The sequence below is a fragment of the Erpetoichthys calabaricus genome, chromosome 4 (genome assembly GCF_900747795.2).
Source record: "Erpetoichthys calabaricus chromosome 4, fErpCal1.3, whole genome shotgun sequence".
Classification (NCBI taxonomy): domain Eukaryota; kingdom Metazoa; phylum Chordata; class Cladistia; order Polypteriformes; family Polypteridae; genus Erpetoichthys; species Erpetoichthys calabaricus.
The window spans coordinates 303,128,541-303,145,767 of record NC_041397.2 but is presented as its reverse complement, the minus strand read 5'-3'; the positions used below and the strand labels follow the sequence as shown (position 1 = coordinate 303,145,767).

The 17,227-nt window shown below is 42.2% G+C and overlaps 1 protein-coding gene across 1 annotated transcript; it reads right to left on the bottom strand.

Annotated features, from left to right (window-relative positions):
- Positions 1–6,731: 6,731 nt before the first annotated feature.
- On the bottom strand, positions 6,732–7,731 carry LOC114641269 (olfactory receptor 1E5-like). Its single transcript, XM_028790344.2, has one exon. The coding sequence runs from the start codon at positions 7,699–7,701 to the stop codon at positions 6,760–6,762; it is 942 nt and encodes a 313-aa protein (XP_028646177.2). The 5' UTR covers positions 7,702–7,731; the 3' UTR covers positions 6,732–6,759.
- Positions 7,732–17,227: the final 9,496 nt, after the last annotated feature.

Sequence of the window (17,227 nt, the reverse complement as noted above, 5' to 3'; positions counted from 1 at the left end):
GGACTCCCTCATTCTGCTGGGAGACGTCAATGCTCACGTGGGCAATGACAGTGAGACCTGGAAGGGCGTGATTGGGAGGAATGGCCCCCCCGATCTGAACCCGAGCGGTGTTTTGTTATTGGACTTCTGTGCTCGTCACGGATTGTCCATAACAAACAACATGTTCAAACATAGGGGTGTTCATATGTGCACTTGGCACCAGGACACCCTAGGCCTCAGTTCGATGATCGACTTTGTGGTCGTGTCGTCGGACTTGCGGCCACATGTCTTGGACACTCGGGTGAAGAGAGGGGCGGAGCTGTCAACTGATCACCACCTGGTGGTGAGTTGGCTTCGATGGTGGGGGAGGATGCCGGTCAGGCGTGGTAGGCCCAAATGTGTTGTGAGGGTCTGCTGGGAACATCTGGCAGAGCTCCCTGTCAGAAGTAGCTTCAACTCCCACCTCCGGCAGAACTTCGACCACATCCCAAGGGAGGTGGGGGACATTGAGTCCGAATGGGCCATGTTCCGTGCCTCTATTGTTGAGGCAGCTGACCGGAGCTGTGGCCGTAAGGTGGTCGGTGCCTGTCGTGGTGGCAATCCCCGAACCCATTGGTGGACACCGGCGGTGAAGGATGCCGTCAAGCTGAAGAAGGAGTCCTACAGGACCCTTTTGTCCTGTGGGACCCTGGAGGCAGCTGATAGGTACCGGCAGGCCAAGCGGAATGCGGCTTTGGTGGTTGCTGAGGCAAAAACTTGGGCGTGGGAGGAGTTTGGGGAGGCCATGGAGAACGACTTTCGGACGGCTTTGAGGAGATTCTGGTCCACCATCCGGCATCTCAGGAAGGGGAAGCAGTGCAATGTCAACACTGTATATGGTGGGAATGGTGCGCTGCTGATCTCGACTTGGGACGTTGTGGGTCGGTGGGGGGAGTACTTCGAAGACCTCCTCAATCCCATTAACATGCCTTCCAATGAGGAAGCAGAGCCTGGGGACTCAGAGGTGGGCTCCCCCATCTCTGGGACTGAGGTCACCGAGGTGGTCAAAAAACTCCTTGGTGGCAGGGCCCCGGGGGTGGATGAGATACGCCCGGAGTTCCTCAAGGCTCTGGATGTTGTAGGACTGTCTTGGTTGACACGCCTCTGCAACATCGCATGGACATCAGGGACAGTGCCTCTGGATTGGCAGACCAGGGTGGTGGTCCCCCTCTTTAAGAAGGGGGATCGGAGGGTGTGTTCCAACTACAGAGGGATCACACTCCTCAGCCTCCCTGGAAAAGTCTATTCAGGGGTCCTGGAGAGGAGGGTCTGTCGGATAGTCGAGCCTCGGATTCAGGAGGAACAGTGTGGTTTTCGTCCTGGCCGCGGAACAGTGGACCAGCTCTATACCCTTAGCAGGGTCCTGGAGGGTGCATGGGAGTTTGCCCAACCAGTCTACATGTGTTTTGTGGACTTGGAAAAGGCATTCGACTGTGTCCCTCGGGGAATCCTGTGGGGGGTACTCCGAGAGTATGGGGTACCGGCCCCCCTGATAAGGGCTGTTCAGTCGCTGTACGATCGGTGCCAGAGCTTGGTCCGCATTGCCGGCAGTAAGTCGAACCCGTTTCCAGTGAGAGTTGGACTCCGCCAGGGCTGCCCTTTGTCACCGATTCTGTTCATAACTTTTATGGACAGAACTTCTAGGCGCAGCCAGGGCGTTGAGGGGGTCCGGTTTGGTGGGCTCAGGATTGGGTCACTGCTTTTTGCAGATGATGTTGTCCTGTTTGCTTCATCAGGCCATGATCTTCAGCACTCTCTGGATCGGTTCGCAGAACCAGCACCTCCAAATCCGAGACCATGGTCCTCAGCTGGAAAAGGGTGGAGTGCCCTCTCAGGGTTGGTAGCGAGATCCTGCCCCAAGTGGAGGAGTTCAAGTATCTCGGGGTCTTGTTCACGAGTGAGGGAAGAATGGAGCGTGAGATCGACAGGCAGATCGGTGCGGCATCCGCAGTAATGCGGGCGCTGCATCGGTCTGTCGTGGTGAAAAAGGAGCTGAGCCGCAAGGCGAAGCTCTCAATTTACCAGTGGATCTATGTTCCTACCCTCACCTATGGTCATGAGCTATGGGTAGTGACTGAAAGAACGAGATCGCGAATACAAGCGGCTGAAATGAGTTTCCTCCGCAGGGTGTCTGGGCTCTCCCTTAAAGATAGGGTGAGAAGCTCAGTCATCCGGGAGGGGCTCATAGTAGAGCCGCTGCTCCTCCGCATCGAGAGGAGTCAGATGAGGTGGCTCGGGCATCTGATCAGGATGCCTCCTGGACGCCTCCCTGGTGAGGTGTTCCGGGCACGTCTAACCGGGAGGAGGCCCCGGGGAAGACCCAGGACACGCTGGAGGGACTATGTCTCTCGACTGGCCTGGGAACGCCTTGGGATTCTCCCGGAAGAGCTAGAAGAAGTGGCCGGGGAGAGGGAAGTCTGGGCATCTCTGCTCAAGCTGCTGCCCCCGCGACCCGACCTCGGATAAGCGGGAGACGATGGATGGATGGATGGATGGATTGATGGATGGATGGATGGATGGATGGATTGATGGATGGATGGAAATTAAATCAAATGTGAAAAATTGGCTGTGCACAAATGTGGGTCCCCTTGTCATTGTGCAGATTTGAATGCATGTCACTGCTCAATGCTGATTACTTACAACACAAAATTGGTGGGATGAGTTCGTTTAAGCCTTGAACTTTATAGACAGGTGTGTCTAATCAGGAGATATAAAGGTATTTAAGGTGGTCAATTGCAAGTTGTGTTTCCTTCCCTTTGACTCTCCTCTGAAGAGTGACAGCATGGGATCCTCAAAGCAACTCTCCAAAGATCTGAAAACAAAGATTGTTTAGTCTCATGGTTTAGAGGAAGGCTACAAAAAGCTATCTCAGAGGTTTAAACTGTCAGTTTCAACTGTAAGGAATGGAATCAGGAAATGGAAGGCCACAGGCACAGTTGCTGTTAAACCCAGCAGGTCTGGCAGGCCAAGAAAAATACAGAAGCGGCATATGGGCAGGATTGTGAGAATGGTTACAGACAACCCACAGATCACCTCTAAAGACCTGCAAGAACATCTTGCTGCAGATGGTATATCTGTACATCGTTCTACAATTCAGCGCAATTTGCACAAAGAACATCTGTATGGCAGGGTGATGAGAAAGAAGCCCTTTCTGCACTCACGCCACAAACAGAGTCGCTTGTTGTATGCCAATGCTCATTTAGACAAGACAGATTCATTTTGGAACAATGTGATTTGGACTGATGAGACAAAAATTTAGTTATTTGGTCAGAACAAAAAGCGCTTTGCATGGTGGAAGAAGAACACCGCATTCCAAGAAAAACGGTATCCTTCAATAAGGGCGCACACCAAAAGGCGAGCTTCAAAAGGGCAACCTCAATTGAGTGCGGTGAATAAAGGCGTTCATAGATAATTTAGATAATAATAGATAGATAATAATAGTAGATAATAATAAAATATTTACGTGGCATTGCACATAATCTACAGCTTCAAGTGTAACACAATAATGAGTAAGAGCAGAAAACAACGAAATATAGAGAGCTTTAGAAATAGTTCGTTAGAAGTTCATGCATTAATTAATTGGATGTTTTAATATTCTTGCTTTCGCCTTTTTATTTGTTCAATCATTGCCTTTATCTAATAAATTTTCTGTAATAATTTTGTTGCATTTGCCTTTATGCGCTGCGCCCAATTGAGGTCGCCCTTTTGAAGCTCGCCTTTTTGTGCGCGCCCTTATTGAATAGAACCAAGAAAAACACCTTCTACCTACTGTCAAATTTGGTGGAGGTTCCATCATGCTGTGGGGCTGTGTGGCTAATTCAGGGACTGGGGCCCTTGTTAAAGTCTGGGCAAGAGGGCTGGATGAATTCAACCCAATATCAACAAATTCTTCAGGATAATGTTCATGCATCAGTCACAAAGTTGAAGTTTCGCAGGGGTTGGATATTCCAACAAGACAATGACCCAAAACACAGTTCGAAATCTACAAAGGCAGAGGGAGAAGTACAATGTTCTGGAATGGCCATCACAGTCCCCTGACTTGAATATCATCAAAAATCTATGGGATGATTTGAAGCAGGCTGTCCATGCTCGGCAGCCATCAAATTGAACTGAACTGGAAGAATGGTCAAAAACACCTCCATCCAGAATCCAGGCACTCATCAAAGGCTATAGGAGGACAGCGTCTAGAGGCTGTTATATTTACAAAAGGACGCTCAACTAAGTATTGATGTCATATCTCTGTTGGGGTGCTCAAATGTATGTACCTGTCTGATTTTGTTATGATGCATATTGCATATTTTCTGTGAATCCAATAAACTTAATGTCACTACTGAAATACTATTGTTTCCATAAGGCATGTCATATATTAAAATGATAAACAAAGAATTCCAAAGAATTAAGAGGGGTTCCCAAACTTTTTCATATGACTGTATTTATTTAGCATACACCATTGCCCAAGGAGCTTACAAAAATTGTCCTTAACACAATATACTTAAGTAATTGCAAAGTACTAAGTTTACAAGAAATGGTTAATTGTGTTCCATGACATCCAGACGGAAAACAACAAAAAATATTGCTGTATTGAGCCTGTGCCGATTTTGCATTCTTACAGTAAACAGTTGTATTCAGATCCATTCAGTTTTTCACGTTTTGTTATGTTGCAATCCTTAAATTACATTTCTTCCCCACATCAAGCCACACTCCATAACTTAGAAAGACAAAAGCAAAAATGGGATTTTAGAATAGCGTTTTTTAAACTTATTTCTCACAACTCAATCTTGCCCTTCATAGTGACTTAGTCCATAACGACTGTCAGATCAGGGTATGTGGTGTCCCTTGGAGAATCACTAAAGATTGTTTAAACTGCCCGGGGAAACCCATCACAGTATGCTTTGCCAATCATATGTGACCCTTGTCCATTGAATAAAAGGGTGAGTCCCAACCCTTTGCAAATTTACTAAAAATATAAACCTAAAATCTCACTTTAACATAAGTATTCAGTCCTTAGTTGAAGCCCCTTTGACAGGGATTACAGTGTGGAGTCTACCTGGGTCTGACATGACAAGCTTCACATGTTTGGATTTGGGGATTTTTGGCCATTGTTCTCTGCAGATCCCCTCAAGCTCTGTCAGGTTGGATGGAGTCTGTCAGTGGACAGCTATTTTCAGGTCTCTCCAGAGATGTTCAGTTGGGTTCAAATTTGGACTGTGGCTTGGTTACTCAAGAACACTCCCAGAGCTGTCCCTAAGACAACATAACTAAGTCTGAAGAAAGCGAAGGGGTCTGGATACATGCTATAAGCACTGTATTGCATGGTCCATGTCTCACCTGTCAGCTTTCCAGCCATCGAGGACCTTGAGAGGATTTAAAGGCAGCACTTACTAAAGAAAAAATTCATAAAAACTTGGACAGTTTTCAAACTGGGCAGACATGTGCAATATGCAGTTTATTGTAGATACATGCAAAGTGTAACATGTAATCACAAGGAATATTATTTATAAATACATGATGGCCAACATAGCCCTACAAGAAGCATCCTCTAAAGAACAGTTTACACTGACATGCCAGTCTCATTGTTTGGGAAATTGGCAGAAGTAATTAAAAAGGCAGCCAGAACGTTACCTTGACATTTCAAGGGAATTACATCTCTTGAGTCTTGAAAAGAGATAGCTACAGCAGGGGGACATAGTGCAAGTGTTCGAAATTCTGAAAGACATCAATAAAGATGATCTATCAAAATTCTTCCAGTGAAGAGTGAATTGTGTAGTTGAAATTAAAAAGCTAGGAAACATTTCTTTACACAAAAGGTTATGGGACTCTGGAACAACATAGAGTTGAACTGCAAACATTTTCAACTTTGAATAAGAATTGTGTGAAAGGTACTGAGGCAGCTTAACTATAAAATAACCAAACAAGGATGAAAGACCGAATGGTCGCCTCTCATTCTTTAAATTTCTATGTTCCTTTGTAGTAAAAACTCCTCCTGGGGATCTCCCAAAGGAGGAGTTCATGGCTCATTGAAAGAAGACCTTGACATTCTAGAGGGATTTTATTTTCTCATGGTCAACCCCTGGAAATTCTGTTGAAGGACCTGTAGACAGTTGCATAGTATGGAGTAGCCAGGTCTGTCTAACTCAGGATGTGACTACCTTGACCTTCACTTAAACAAGTACAAGAGTAAGTCAAAAATTATCCACAATATAAAAAATGAATAGCACCCTACATATACAGGGAGATGTTTTCCTGCTCATCTCTACACCTGCTGTACCTCCACCAGTGCCTGCTTGGCTAGCTGCAGGGTTGTCCTCTGGTAATCACCATTCCTTGATGTTTCGCCCATTATCCCAGGACATCTCCTGGTGGTAAGGCAGATGTCTCCCTGACACCCCCCCTGAAGCTAACCTTTCCTTCTAACTCCCCAAGCCTTGTCCCTCCTGCGCAGCCACAGTCATACGCTTGCTGCTTCTTTCGATAATCTCCTGTTGCCTCCTGCAGTCTGCCTCTCCATAAACACAGATCCTTCAGCACTTACAGTATATTCTTAATATTTCTTCTAATTTATACACACAAATGATTCTATGACAGATAACATATCAAATAAGTCATGTGTAAGACTTACTAACTGGAATTCTATTTTATTTAGTTATATTGCACAGAATGTGTATTAGGCGATAATGCCAGTTGCCTTTTTTCTATAGTTTCTTGATAGGCAGGTCAGGTGTTATTTTCGCAGTGGTACTACTATATTTTTTTAAGCATTTTCGAAAAGCTCTCTCGGATTTCTGCATTTCTTATGCAGTATATTATTGGGTTCATCAATGGGGGTAAGATGGTCTGAATCAGGGCTGCAAAAATACGCACATCTGCAGAAGTGTTGGGGACTCGATTGGAAATATAGACGCCAGAAGCAACAAGAAAGAAGATAGCTATGACCGTCAGTTGTGTACTACAGGTGGAAAAGGCTTTCAGTCGGCCATCATTGCTGCTAATTCTGAGTACTGATATGATGACTTTTGTATAGGAAAAAAGAATGCAGAGCAAAGGAAATATTAAAATACATATTACTAAACACAAGCCAGCATAATTATTGATGGTAGTATCACTACAGGCTAATTTCAGCAGGGCAGAATGGTCACAGAAAAAATGGTTCACAATATTAGACCCACAGAATGCTAATGCAACAGACGGACTTAGAGGAACGATTACAATAAGGAACGCACAGGCCCAACACCAGCCAATTTGTCTCAACACCAAACTATTGCTTGTAAGCGTGAAATAGTGGAGTGGATTACAGATAGCCAGGTATCTGTCGTAGGCCATTAGTACAAGTAGGAATGACTCAACATTGGTCATAGAATAATAAGAGAACATTTGAAGGAAACAGGCAGCAAATGAAATGACCCCAGAACCTGATCGGAGAATAGAGAGCAATTTGGGAACAGTGGCAGATGAAACCAGGATATCTGTAAGAGCAAGATTAGTAATGAGAATATACATGGGGCTGTGCAAGTTTTTGTCATGAAGAAAAATAATTACAATTAGGAGGTTTCCCAGTAAAATGCAAATGTAGATTGCCAATAAGGAACCAAAAATGGTGGTCTGGCTGTCTGTGTCCCGAAACCCTGGGAAGCCAATGATGATGAATTCTTCAATCCTTGGTGGAGTCTGGTTTGAACCTGGCATGTTTCTCCAAATATAGCTCAGGTTTGTATTTGCCCTTACCAAAAATAAAATAAAAAAGACAAAGGTAAGTGGATTTAAATGTTAGAGAGAAACTCTAAAAATCAAATGTATACTGCATCAAGTCACAAATGTTATTGATAATAAAAATTTTCAGGTAATTTAATGGCCATATTCATACATTTTATTATTACAGAATGGACATCATTTATCAAATGAACATACAACAGCAACAGCATTTACTTATGTAGCACAATTTTATATATACGAGGGGGGACCCAAAAATAACCGGAATTTTGTTGTTGTTAGGTTGGTACTTGTAGTGCGTGGTGCAAGCGTCGTTTTTTTTACGATGACAGATTATCGTGAGCAACGCACAGCAGTGAAATTTTGTTTTCTTCTTGAAATAAGTGTTGCAGAAACTATTGTTATGTTAAAAAAAGCTTACAAAGAAGATGCTATGGGTAAAAGCCAAGTCTACGAGTGGTTTGACCGCTTTAAGAATGGTGAAATGTCGATTGAATACCACCAACGCCACGGGCGTCCTTCAACATCGCAAACCGATGAAAATGAAAATCGATGTAGGACCATTGACGAACTTGTTAAGATTACCCAGTTGTCGTGGAGCGCGGTTCAGCGAATTTTATTGCAAGATTTGAAAATGAGAAGAGTTTCTGCAAATTTCATCCCACAATTGCTGACAGCAGATCAAAAAGAGCGTCGCCTGGAAACTTGTCGTGAAATGAAGGATCAGTTTGATAATGACCCAGATTTTTTTTCCAAAATTATTACAGGAGATGAATCGTGGTGCTACAGTTACGATCCTGAGTCAAAACAGCAGTCCAGTCATTGGAAAACCACGAATTTTCCTCGAGCAAAAAAAGCTCGGCAGGTGAAATCAAAAGTGAAAACAATGTTGATTTCTTTTTTTGATGTCAAAGGTCTCGTGCATTATGAATTTGTTCCAGCAGGTCAGACTGTAAACCAAGCATTCTACCTAGATGTGTTACGAAGGTTGCGCAACAGTGTGAGAAGGAAACACCCTGATTTGTGGGAGTCGGGCGATTGGTTCTTTCATCATGACAACGCTCCATCTCACAGTGCTCTCAGCATTCGGCAATTTTTGGCAAGAAACGGTATGACAACCCTGAACCATCCACCCAACTCACCGGATTTAGCTCTGTGTGATTTCTTTTTGTTCCCTCGGAAGGAAAAAAGATTTGAAAGGAAGGTGTTTTGCTGACGTCGAAAAGGTAAAACAAGAAATGACCAGAGCATTAATGGGCATTACTTCAGACGAATTTAAAAAATGTTTTGAACAATGGAACAAACGGTTAGATAAGTGTATTTCCGCCAATGGAGAGTACTTTGAAGGAGACTAATTGTAGTTTGTACAGAAAATTACTTTAAACACGTTTTAAAAATATTTCCAGATATTTTTGGGTCCCCCCTCGTAAGTGTAGCTCAAAGGAAAATTAAAGAAAATGTAAAATCCTTAGTTTTTAAATCTCTAACAGTTAAAATGTTAATACTCTATTTGAGGAGTCAACCATACCACTGAAGCTCTTTGAAATTTCAGATTCTATAAACTCCTTACATTGCAAAAACATCATGGATCCAGATAATTATCTCGTGGAATTTTTTAAAGAAATTTTAAAAATAGTTAGCTCTAATATTGAAATGTACAATCTTGTAAGTGAATAATGATATAAATGTATTGTCACAAACTCTAGGAAAGAGTTTTGAGAAAGTACTCCCTAAAATAATATCACAAAGATATTGGATTTGTTAAACATTGGATTTGTCAGATATTTGAAGCTTTTTTACTGTATATACCCTTCTTTTTGCCCCAGTAAATACTACTTATTGTCAAAATACCAATAATCTAATTATCCACCAAACACTCAGAATATGGAACCAATGCAGGATGCACTTCAAGGCAGAGAAGCTTTTATCTGCTTCTCATCTTGTCGAAGAATATATTCCCAAACCAATAATATCAAAAGCCAGGATATCCAAAGTCCAAAAGCCTTCTGGTTTCAGTTTAGACTTTTATTAAAGATAATAAAAAGCCATATTCTGACTGTAGACAGAGCTATTGTCCCTAAACATGATGATATTTTTATACAACAACATTTATTCATATAGCACATTTTCATACAAATGATATAGCTCAAAGTGCTTTACAAGATGAAGAAAGAAAACTTTAACTAATACTAAGTAACAAAGAATAAAGTAAGGTCCAATGGCTATACATAGCTTAACATAGATAAGATACTTTGACACGCCTGCTATGCTCACGGACATCTAATGGCATTTTGCCAGCTTAATGCGATTACCTTCCAGTCATGCCCAGTTCTCCTTAAATTCTGTCCATCCATGCTCCTTTTTTATTATACTAATGATTAGCACCTCTTGGCATTTCGCTGTCTTTGTCTGGTCTGCTTTTCAATCACGTCTCCTTATTGCTAATCATCCACCCAGTTTTTGGCATCAGCTTTCAGGGCTTCATTTTACATTGTTGGAGTGGTTACAAGTAAGACTCAGTGCATATCAGTACATTCCAGTGTTCAAACCATATTGGTGAGATTACAATATACTTTAAAAATAATAATGCCTTATAACGTACAGAATCACATAGTAAAACAAGTGCTTAATTAAAATAAGTACTTATTATTATACATTTGAATGTCTGTGCATAATGTATTCTAATTACCTAGTGTGACTGTAAATAAAATATCCATTAAATATTTATGTAGATATATTTTCATACTATACACAATAATCACCTTTTTCAACCCCTTGAAACTAACACAGTATTTACATTTACGTTTACTTATTTTGAGTGATGCCTTTATCCCAGGCGACTTACAACCCCTTACAGAGGGGTGTTACCCCATTGACAAGCATTAAGGATATGATACACCAGACGTGCCACTGCATTTTGAATCATCTGCAGCGATTTGGTGACACATGCCGGTACTCCTGCCAACAGAGAGCTGTAGTAGTATTCCAGACATGAAGAAAACAAAGACCAGGAGATGTTCTACATAATCTATCAGACAGGGTCTGATCTTGTAGATGTTGTATGAAGTGAATATGAAAGAGTGAGAGACCATAGCAATACCCCCAATGAAGGAATGGGAAGCTTTACAGGAAATGATTTTAAGATATCTCAGAATGCTTTCAGATATCATAAAAATGTATGCATGTGAGTTTGATCTGAAAATAACCTTGTCACTAAAATGTCTGATTGGAGGAAATAGAAGGCAGCCATAAGCTATTCTGCTTCAAAAACAGATCAAAGCCCATAGATGACTAACAAGCTTAATTCCATTCTCTTCTGCACTGTTTTTGCAGTTGTTCAGACTTATGGTATTTAAAACTCATGTAAAACTGTTGTGAATTGTAATTTTGCATATTCATTTATTAGAAAGGGCGGCACGGTGGCGCAGTGGGTAGCGCTGCTGCCTCGCAGTTGGGAGATCTGGGGACCTGGGTTTGCTTCCCGGGTCCTCCCTGCATGGAGTTTGCCTGTTCTCCCCGTGTCTGCGTGGGTTTCCTCCGGGCGCTCCGGTTTCCTCCCACAGTCCAAAGACATGCAGGTTAGGTGGATTGGCGATTCTAAATTGGCCCTAGTGTGTGCTTGGTGTGTGGGTGTGTTTGTGTGTGTCCTGCGGTGGGTTGGCACCCTGCCCAGGATTGGTTCCCTGCCTTGTGCCCTGTGTTGGCTGGGATTGGCTCCAGCAGACCCCCGTGACCCTGTGTTTGGATTCAGCGGGTTGGAAAATGGATGGATGGATTTATTAGAAAGTTTGTGACATGTTGAACTGTACAGCACCAGGGTGCCAATTAAGTCCATAGTGTGTGATCCCTTAGAAGTATCTAATTAAGAAATACAGTACATCTGTATTGTAAAACTTTTGGGATTCTGTTTACTATAGCAAACATGCATAAAAACATTTTTCTGCTCACTGAATGGTGGTATTATTTAATTTTGACATTTTTTTTCCAGACTGGTACTTCACAATGACATAGTGATTAACATTCTAACTCAGAGGTCCACAGACTTTGCTTGAAATTGCTGTCTGACGATTTGAGTATTTTTCTCTCTACTCCGTCTTTTGGCCCAACACCACTAATACTGTATATTCATTACTCTAAACCAGCATGCTGTGATTATGTGCATAAATGCTTCCAAGTGTAATTCCTACATTTTGCCCCCTGCTGCTCAACGTAGGCTCCCATGATCCTATGTATTATTATTATTATTATTATTATTATTATTATTATTATTATTATTATTATTTGATACACTTTATTAATCCCCATAGGGAAATTGTCTTCTGCTTGACCTTTGGGGGTTAGAGCACAGGGTCAGCTATTATACGGTGCCCCTAGAGCAATTTTTTAGGTTAAGGGTCTTGTTTGAGTGCCCAACGGAGTAAAATCCCTTTTGGCAGTAACAGGCTTTGAACTATCAACCTTCCAGATACCATTATAATGAAATAAAGAAATTACTATTTTCAAAAATGTTCTGTCAATACAACTGATGTTACATAAAATTCAGCAACAGGGAAAAGACACAAGACTTGCAAAGGGTGATGGTGAAAAATGATACTAAGGCAGCACACCTGCGTGTCTTTGGCTGCATTTCAAATATCACAAAAGCAGCAAAGTGCCAAAATGTCCCTTTACTAATAAGTACCTATGAGAACAAGGCTCAGACGAAACCAGCACCAAGAAGAGCATTAAGCAGTTTAAAACTAAAATGAAAAAGCACTCATACAGAAAAATGTTTAGAATAGCCAAACGGACATTTCTCATGCATAACTGTCAAGTCCTGTTTATTTCACTATAGTATGGAAACTTGTGGTAATGTCCATCCATCCATTATCCAACCCGCTATATCCTAACTACAAGGTCACGGGGGTCTGCTGGAGCCAATTCCAGCCAACACAGGGCAGAAGGCAGGAAACAAACCCCGGGCAGAGAGCCAACCCACCGCAGTGTTGTAATGTGTTCTTCACTAAATAATGATGAGAATAATAAAATTACAGCATTTTCTTCCAAACAGAATGTTGCCCTGCTGCTCTGCCTGACACCTCATTTCCCCCCCAACACCTTCAGTAGTTCACCGGTGACAGTGATGTGAGTAACACGGTACTGCTCTGAGGCATGCAGCCTCCTTCTTACCGGAAAAGTTTCTCTGGTCGGTGAAGATGTGGTTTCAAATGAAACTACAGATGGAGTGTCTCGCTTTTCATTTATGCACTCTGATGAGAACAGGACACAAATATTACAGAAAAAAATGAGCTGGTCCCCAAGAAATATGTCATCACCCCCCCCGCCCCGCCCTATTAGAAAATGCCAGAAAAGCAATGTTATATTAATTGGGTTAGCCAACAGGGACAGGAGAGATGAAAGGGGACACAATTAAGCAAACAGCGTACAGTTTCACCTCAGATCATTTCATATTCTGGGATGTTTTTAATTTATATTGTTAAAAGAGTTTTCAAACCTGCATAAACTTGCCAGGATGTATTTATCTTTATGGAGTTGACTCTTTATTTGAAGGACATCACTGTAATGTTCTGTCTCTGAGGCACAGTCGAAAAGTATCTGCTATAGTGTTTTAACTTTTTTATACTGTTTACTGCAGCAGTTGTTGGTTAGCTGTTGTTGTGCTGCCCCATGTTTAATATGCCACTACCCTTTTCTTATGCACCAAAAAAAGCAAACCTTTGTTACCTATATTTTGTGGGTGAAAAGCATAGAACCACCGTCAACTGTCAGCTAAGTGTGGAGAGAAAGTTTTATCTCAGTAAAGTGTCTGTGAATGGGTTGAAATGTTCAAGAATGGCCACAAGAGTGTCACAAACGAAGAACAATAATTTTGCTAGCCATGTCTACAATACTGAAAATGTCCAGTGAATGGTTCTGAATATATAGATAGATAGATAGATAGATAGATAGATAGATAGATAGATAGATAGATAGATAGATAGATAGATAGATGGGCGGCACGGTGGCGCAGTGGGTAGCGCTGCTGCCTCGCAGTTGGGAGATCTGGGGACCTGGGTTCGATTCCTGGGTCCTCCCTGCGTGGAGTTTGCATGTTCTCCCCGTGTCTGTGTGGGTTTCCTCTGGGAGCTCCGGTTTCCTCCCACATTCCAAAGACTTGCAGGTTAGGTGGATTGGCGATTCTAAATTGGCCCTAGTGTGTGCTTGGTGTGTTTGTGTGTGTCCTGCGGTGGGTTGGCACCCTGCCCAGGATTGTTTCCTGCCTTGTGCCCTGTGTTGGCTGGGATTGGCTCCAGCAGACCCCCGTGACCCTGTGTTCGGATTCAGCGGGTTGGAAAATGGATGGATAGATAGATAGATAGATAGATAGATAGATAGATAGATAGATAGATAGATAGATAGATAGATAGATAGATACTTTATTAATCCCAAGGGGAAATTCACATTCTCCAGCAGCAGCATACTGATACAAAAAAACACTATTAAATTAAAGATTGATAATAATGCTGGTAAAAACATACAATAACTTTGTATAATGTTAACGTTTACCCCCCACCCCGGGTGGAATTGAAGAGTCACATAGTGCGGGGGAGGAATGATCTCCTCAGTCTGTCAGTGGAGCAGGACGGTGACAGCAGTCTGTCGCTGAAGCTGCTTATCTGTCTGGAGATGATCCTGTTCAGTGGATGCAGTGGATTCTCCATGATTGACAGCAGTTTGCTCAGCGCCCGTCGCTCTGCCATGGATGTCAAACTGTCCAGCTCCATGCCTACAATAGAGCCTGCCTTCCTCACCAGTTTGTCCAGGCGTGAGGTGTCCCTCTTCTTTATGCTGCCTCCCCAGCACACCACTGAGTAGAAGAGGGCGCTCACCACAAACCGTTTGATAGAACATGAGGTGTTATATGTTTAGTTTAATCCTGTGGTGGGATTCTTTGACTGTTTGTACCCTACTCTGCAGAATGTTGTGAGAGATTGCATGCTCCACCCTGTATTTTACTTTCACCTCTAGCTTTTTCTCCACTAACCTCTTGACTTTCCACTCTGTTGTATCTTTGGACAAGGTGTATTAGTTTGGGATGTAGAGTTAGGCTTACAGTTACAGTTACTCTACTTTCCACAAGCTGTTATTTTAAAATATACACTACGCTTCTTGTGATTTGTTTTAAAGTTATGCTGTACATTATTTTTTTTTTCTTGTTATCGAAGATGTATGCCGAATACAAAAATATAATGAGGAGGGAATACTTAAAGATCATTACAATGCAACATTTAGTAATTTCAGTCACTCCAAACAGACTCACCGTGCCACAGCTTATCTACATCTATATCTATATATATATATATGTAAAATCCAACGTCTCTCTGTCTGTCTATCTGCTTTTCACGAGAGAACTACTTAACTTTTTTTTCTATAATTTGCTTGAAATTCCAGTTGATTTTGCGAGTTCGCTTGTGGTAACGATTTATCTGCACGAATCCGAGAGATTGGCTGGGGGGGGGACTTCCACACTCACGTGTCAGCCTCTGTTTGAGTCGCTCTACCTCTCACCACGTGTTGCACCATACCTGCGCTAAGTTGTCGATACTTGTTTGTTTAACAGACATTATCATCTACAGATTGTTAAGGAGTAACGTTTGATGGTTTTGAGAGATCAGAGCTACGTGTGTTTTAGAGGGTACCTGCTGATTGGTAGAGATATCATGGCCACATGCTTTTCTCCCCATGCAGGGGATGCTATCCCGTCAGAGCTGAACACGGTCAGATACAGTGTCAACGTTTGACGTTGGAGCGTACCTATCTTCCGCTTGGACAGAATTACATTTTTGAAAATTTTTTTTATTGATTTTTAAAGTTTGTCATGTTTCACTACTATGTGGCTAGAGCCACAGAGGACAGCTAGTATAAAATATAGATGAGCGTCTAATTTTGCACCAGTGAAAAGGTGCATATATAGGAATGGGGGGGCTTGAAGAGGTGGTAGGGTGGGCGTGGGGACTAAAGTAATGAATACATTTAACGTGTTTATGTAACCGGGAGTGATTTTGTATGGGTTTCATATATTCATTATAGGCATGTGAAGTGTCCTGGTTCCATTTTTCTCTTTGATCATGTCATATTCCATACCCAGAAAATCCTTATTTGTAGAGGAGCGTCAGTGCATGAGTCATAAGTGCTATGAGCAAAAAGGCAAAAATAACAATAATGAAGCATACAAAAGCACGTTAAATACAAACATCCATTCATCCATCCATCCATTTTCTAACCCGCTGAATCCGAACACAGGGTCACGGGGACATCCATTCATTACCATTTAAAACTTTTAACCTACTTTCAAATATATGTGAATATTTACTTATTTCTAATATGAGTGTTGAAGCCCTAATCCACCTTAATAAAAGGGTGTTTGTGTGTCTGTGTATCTGTGTCAGTTGGGTTGTTATGTCTCTGTTAATCAGATGGAGCATCACAAATTCTTGTAGTAATTAAATCCATTGCATTTGTCATTCCAGCAGATGGTGCATCACAATCATTTGCTCTAATGTGTTTTATTACTACAAATGTTTCTGATACACCATCTGTTGGAATGACAAATGCAATGCGTTTTATTACTACATGCATTGCAAAATACATTCCAGCAGATGGTGCACTGTAAGCATTAACAGTGAGGCCTACCTTACATCGATACCTTAGATTTCAACTTATTGTAGATGGATAACACAGCTAGTTTCGGTGTAATCTGATAGCCCTAGTGGTGACTAGAGGGAGCACTGCAGCCAAATCACAAGCATCAGAACTGTTATTATCCTTTAAACAACGATACTTTTACAACTCCCATAACAAATGGTAAATTTTTAATACATTTTCCCTCCCACTACCACCTTCTGCCAATGACCAATCTCCCCACCCCATCTCTACTATAGCAACAATTCCTACCACATCTGGAATGGCCAGTGTGGGCTGACCATAACTGAAGACAAAGAAAGGACACAACTGAGAAAGATACATACAGGAAAAGCTACGGGACCAGATATTCTTAATGCCTGTGCTGACCAGCTTTGTGGTGTTCTCTGTTACCTGTTCAGTCTGTCTATAAGGCTTCAGAAAGTGCTGCTGTTGTGGAAAACATCCTGCATTGTTCCTGTGCTAAAGAAGGCATGCGTCTCATCACCTAATGACCCCAGACCAGTGGCGCCTACGTCTCACATCATGAAGACCTTTGAGAGGCTGGTCCTGGACTAAATGAGTCTTCTTGTGGTAGACCACCTGTTCCTTCTGCAGTTTGCCTATCGGACAAAGATTGAAGTGGTGGATGCAATTATCTGTCTGCTCCACATGGCTTATTCTCATTTAGACAAGGCTGGAAGCTCTGTGAGGATTATGTTTTTGATTACTCCAGTGCCTTCAGTACCATCCAGTCATTCCTGTTATAAGGTAAACTCAGAAATATGTATGTGGGTGAGACTGTGGTGTCCTGGATAATGGACTGTCTGTCGGACAGACC

What these genes read in the sequence shown, in the direction of transcription:
- LOC114641269 (XM_028790344.2), bottom strand. Translation starts at nt 7,701, where the DNA reads ATGCCAGGTTCAAACCAGACTCCACCAAGGATTGAAGAATTCATCATC.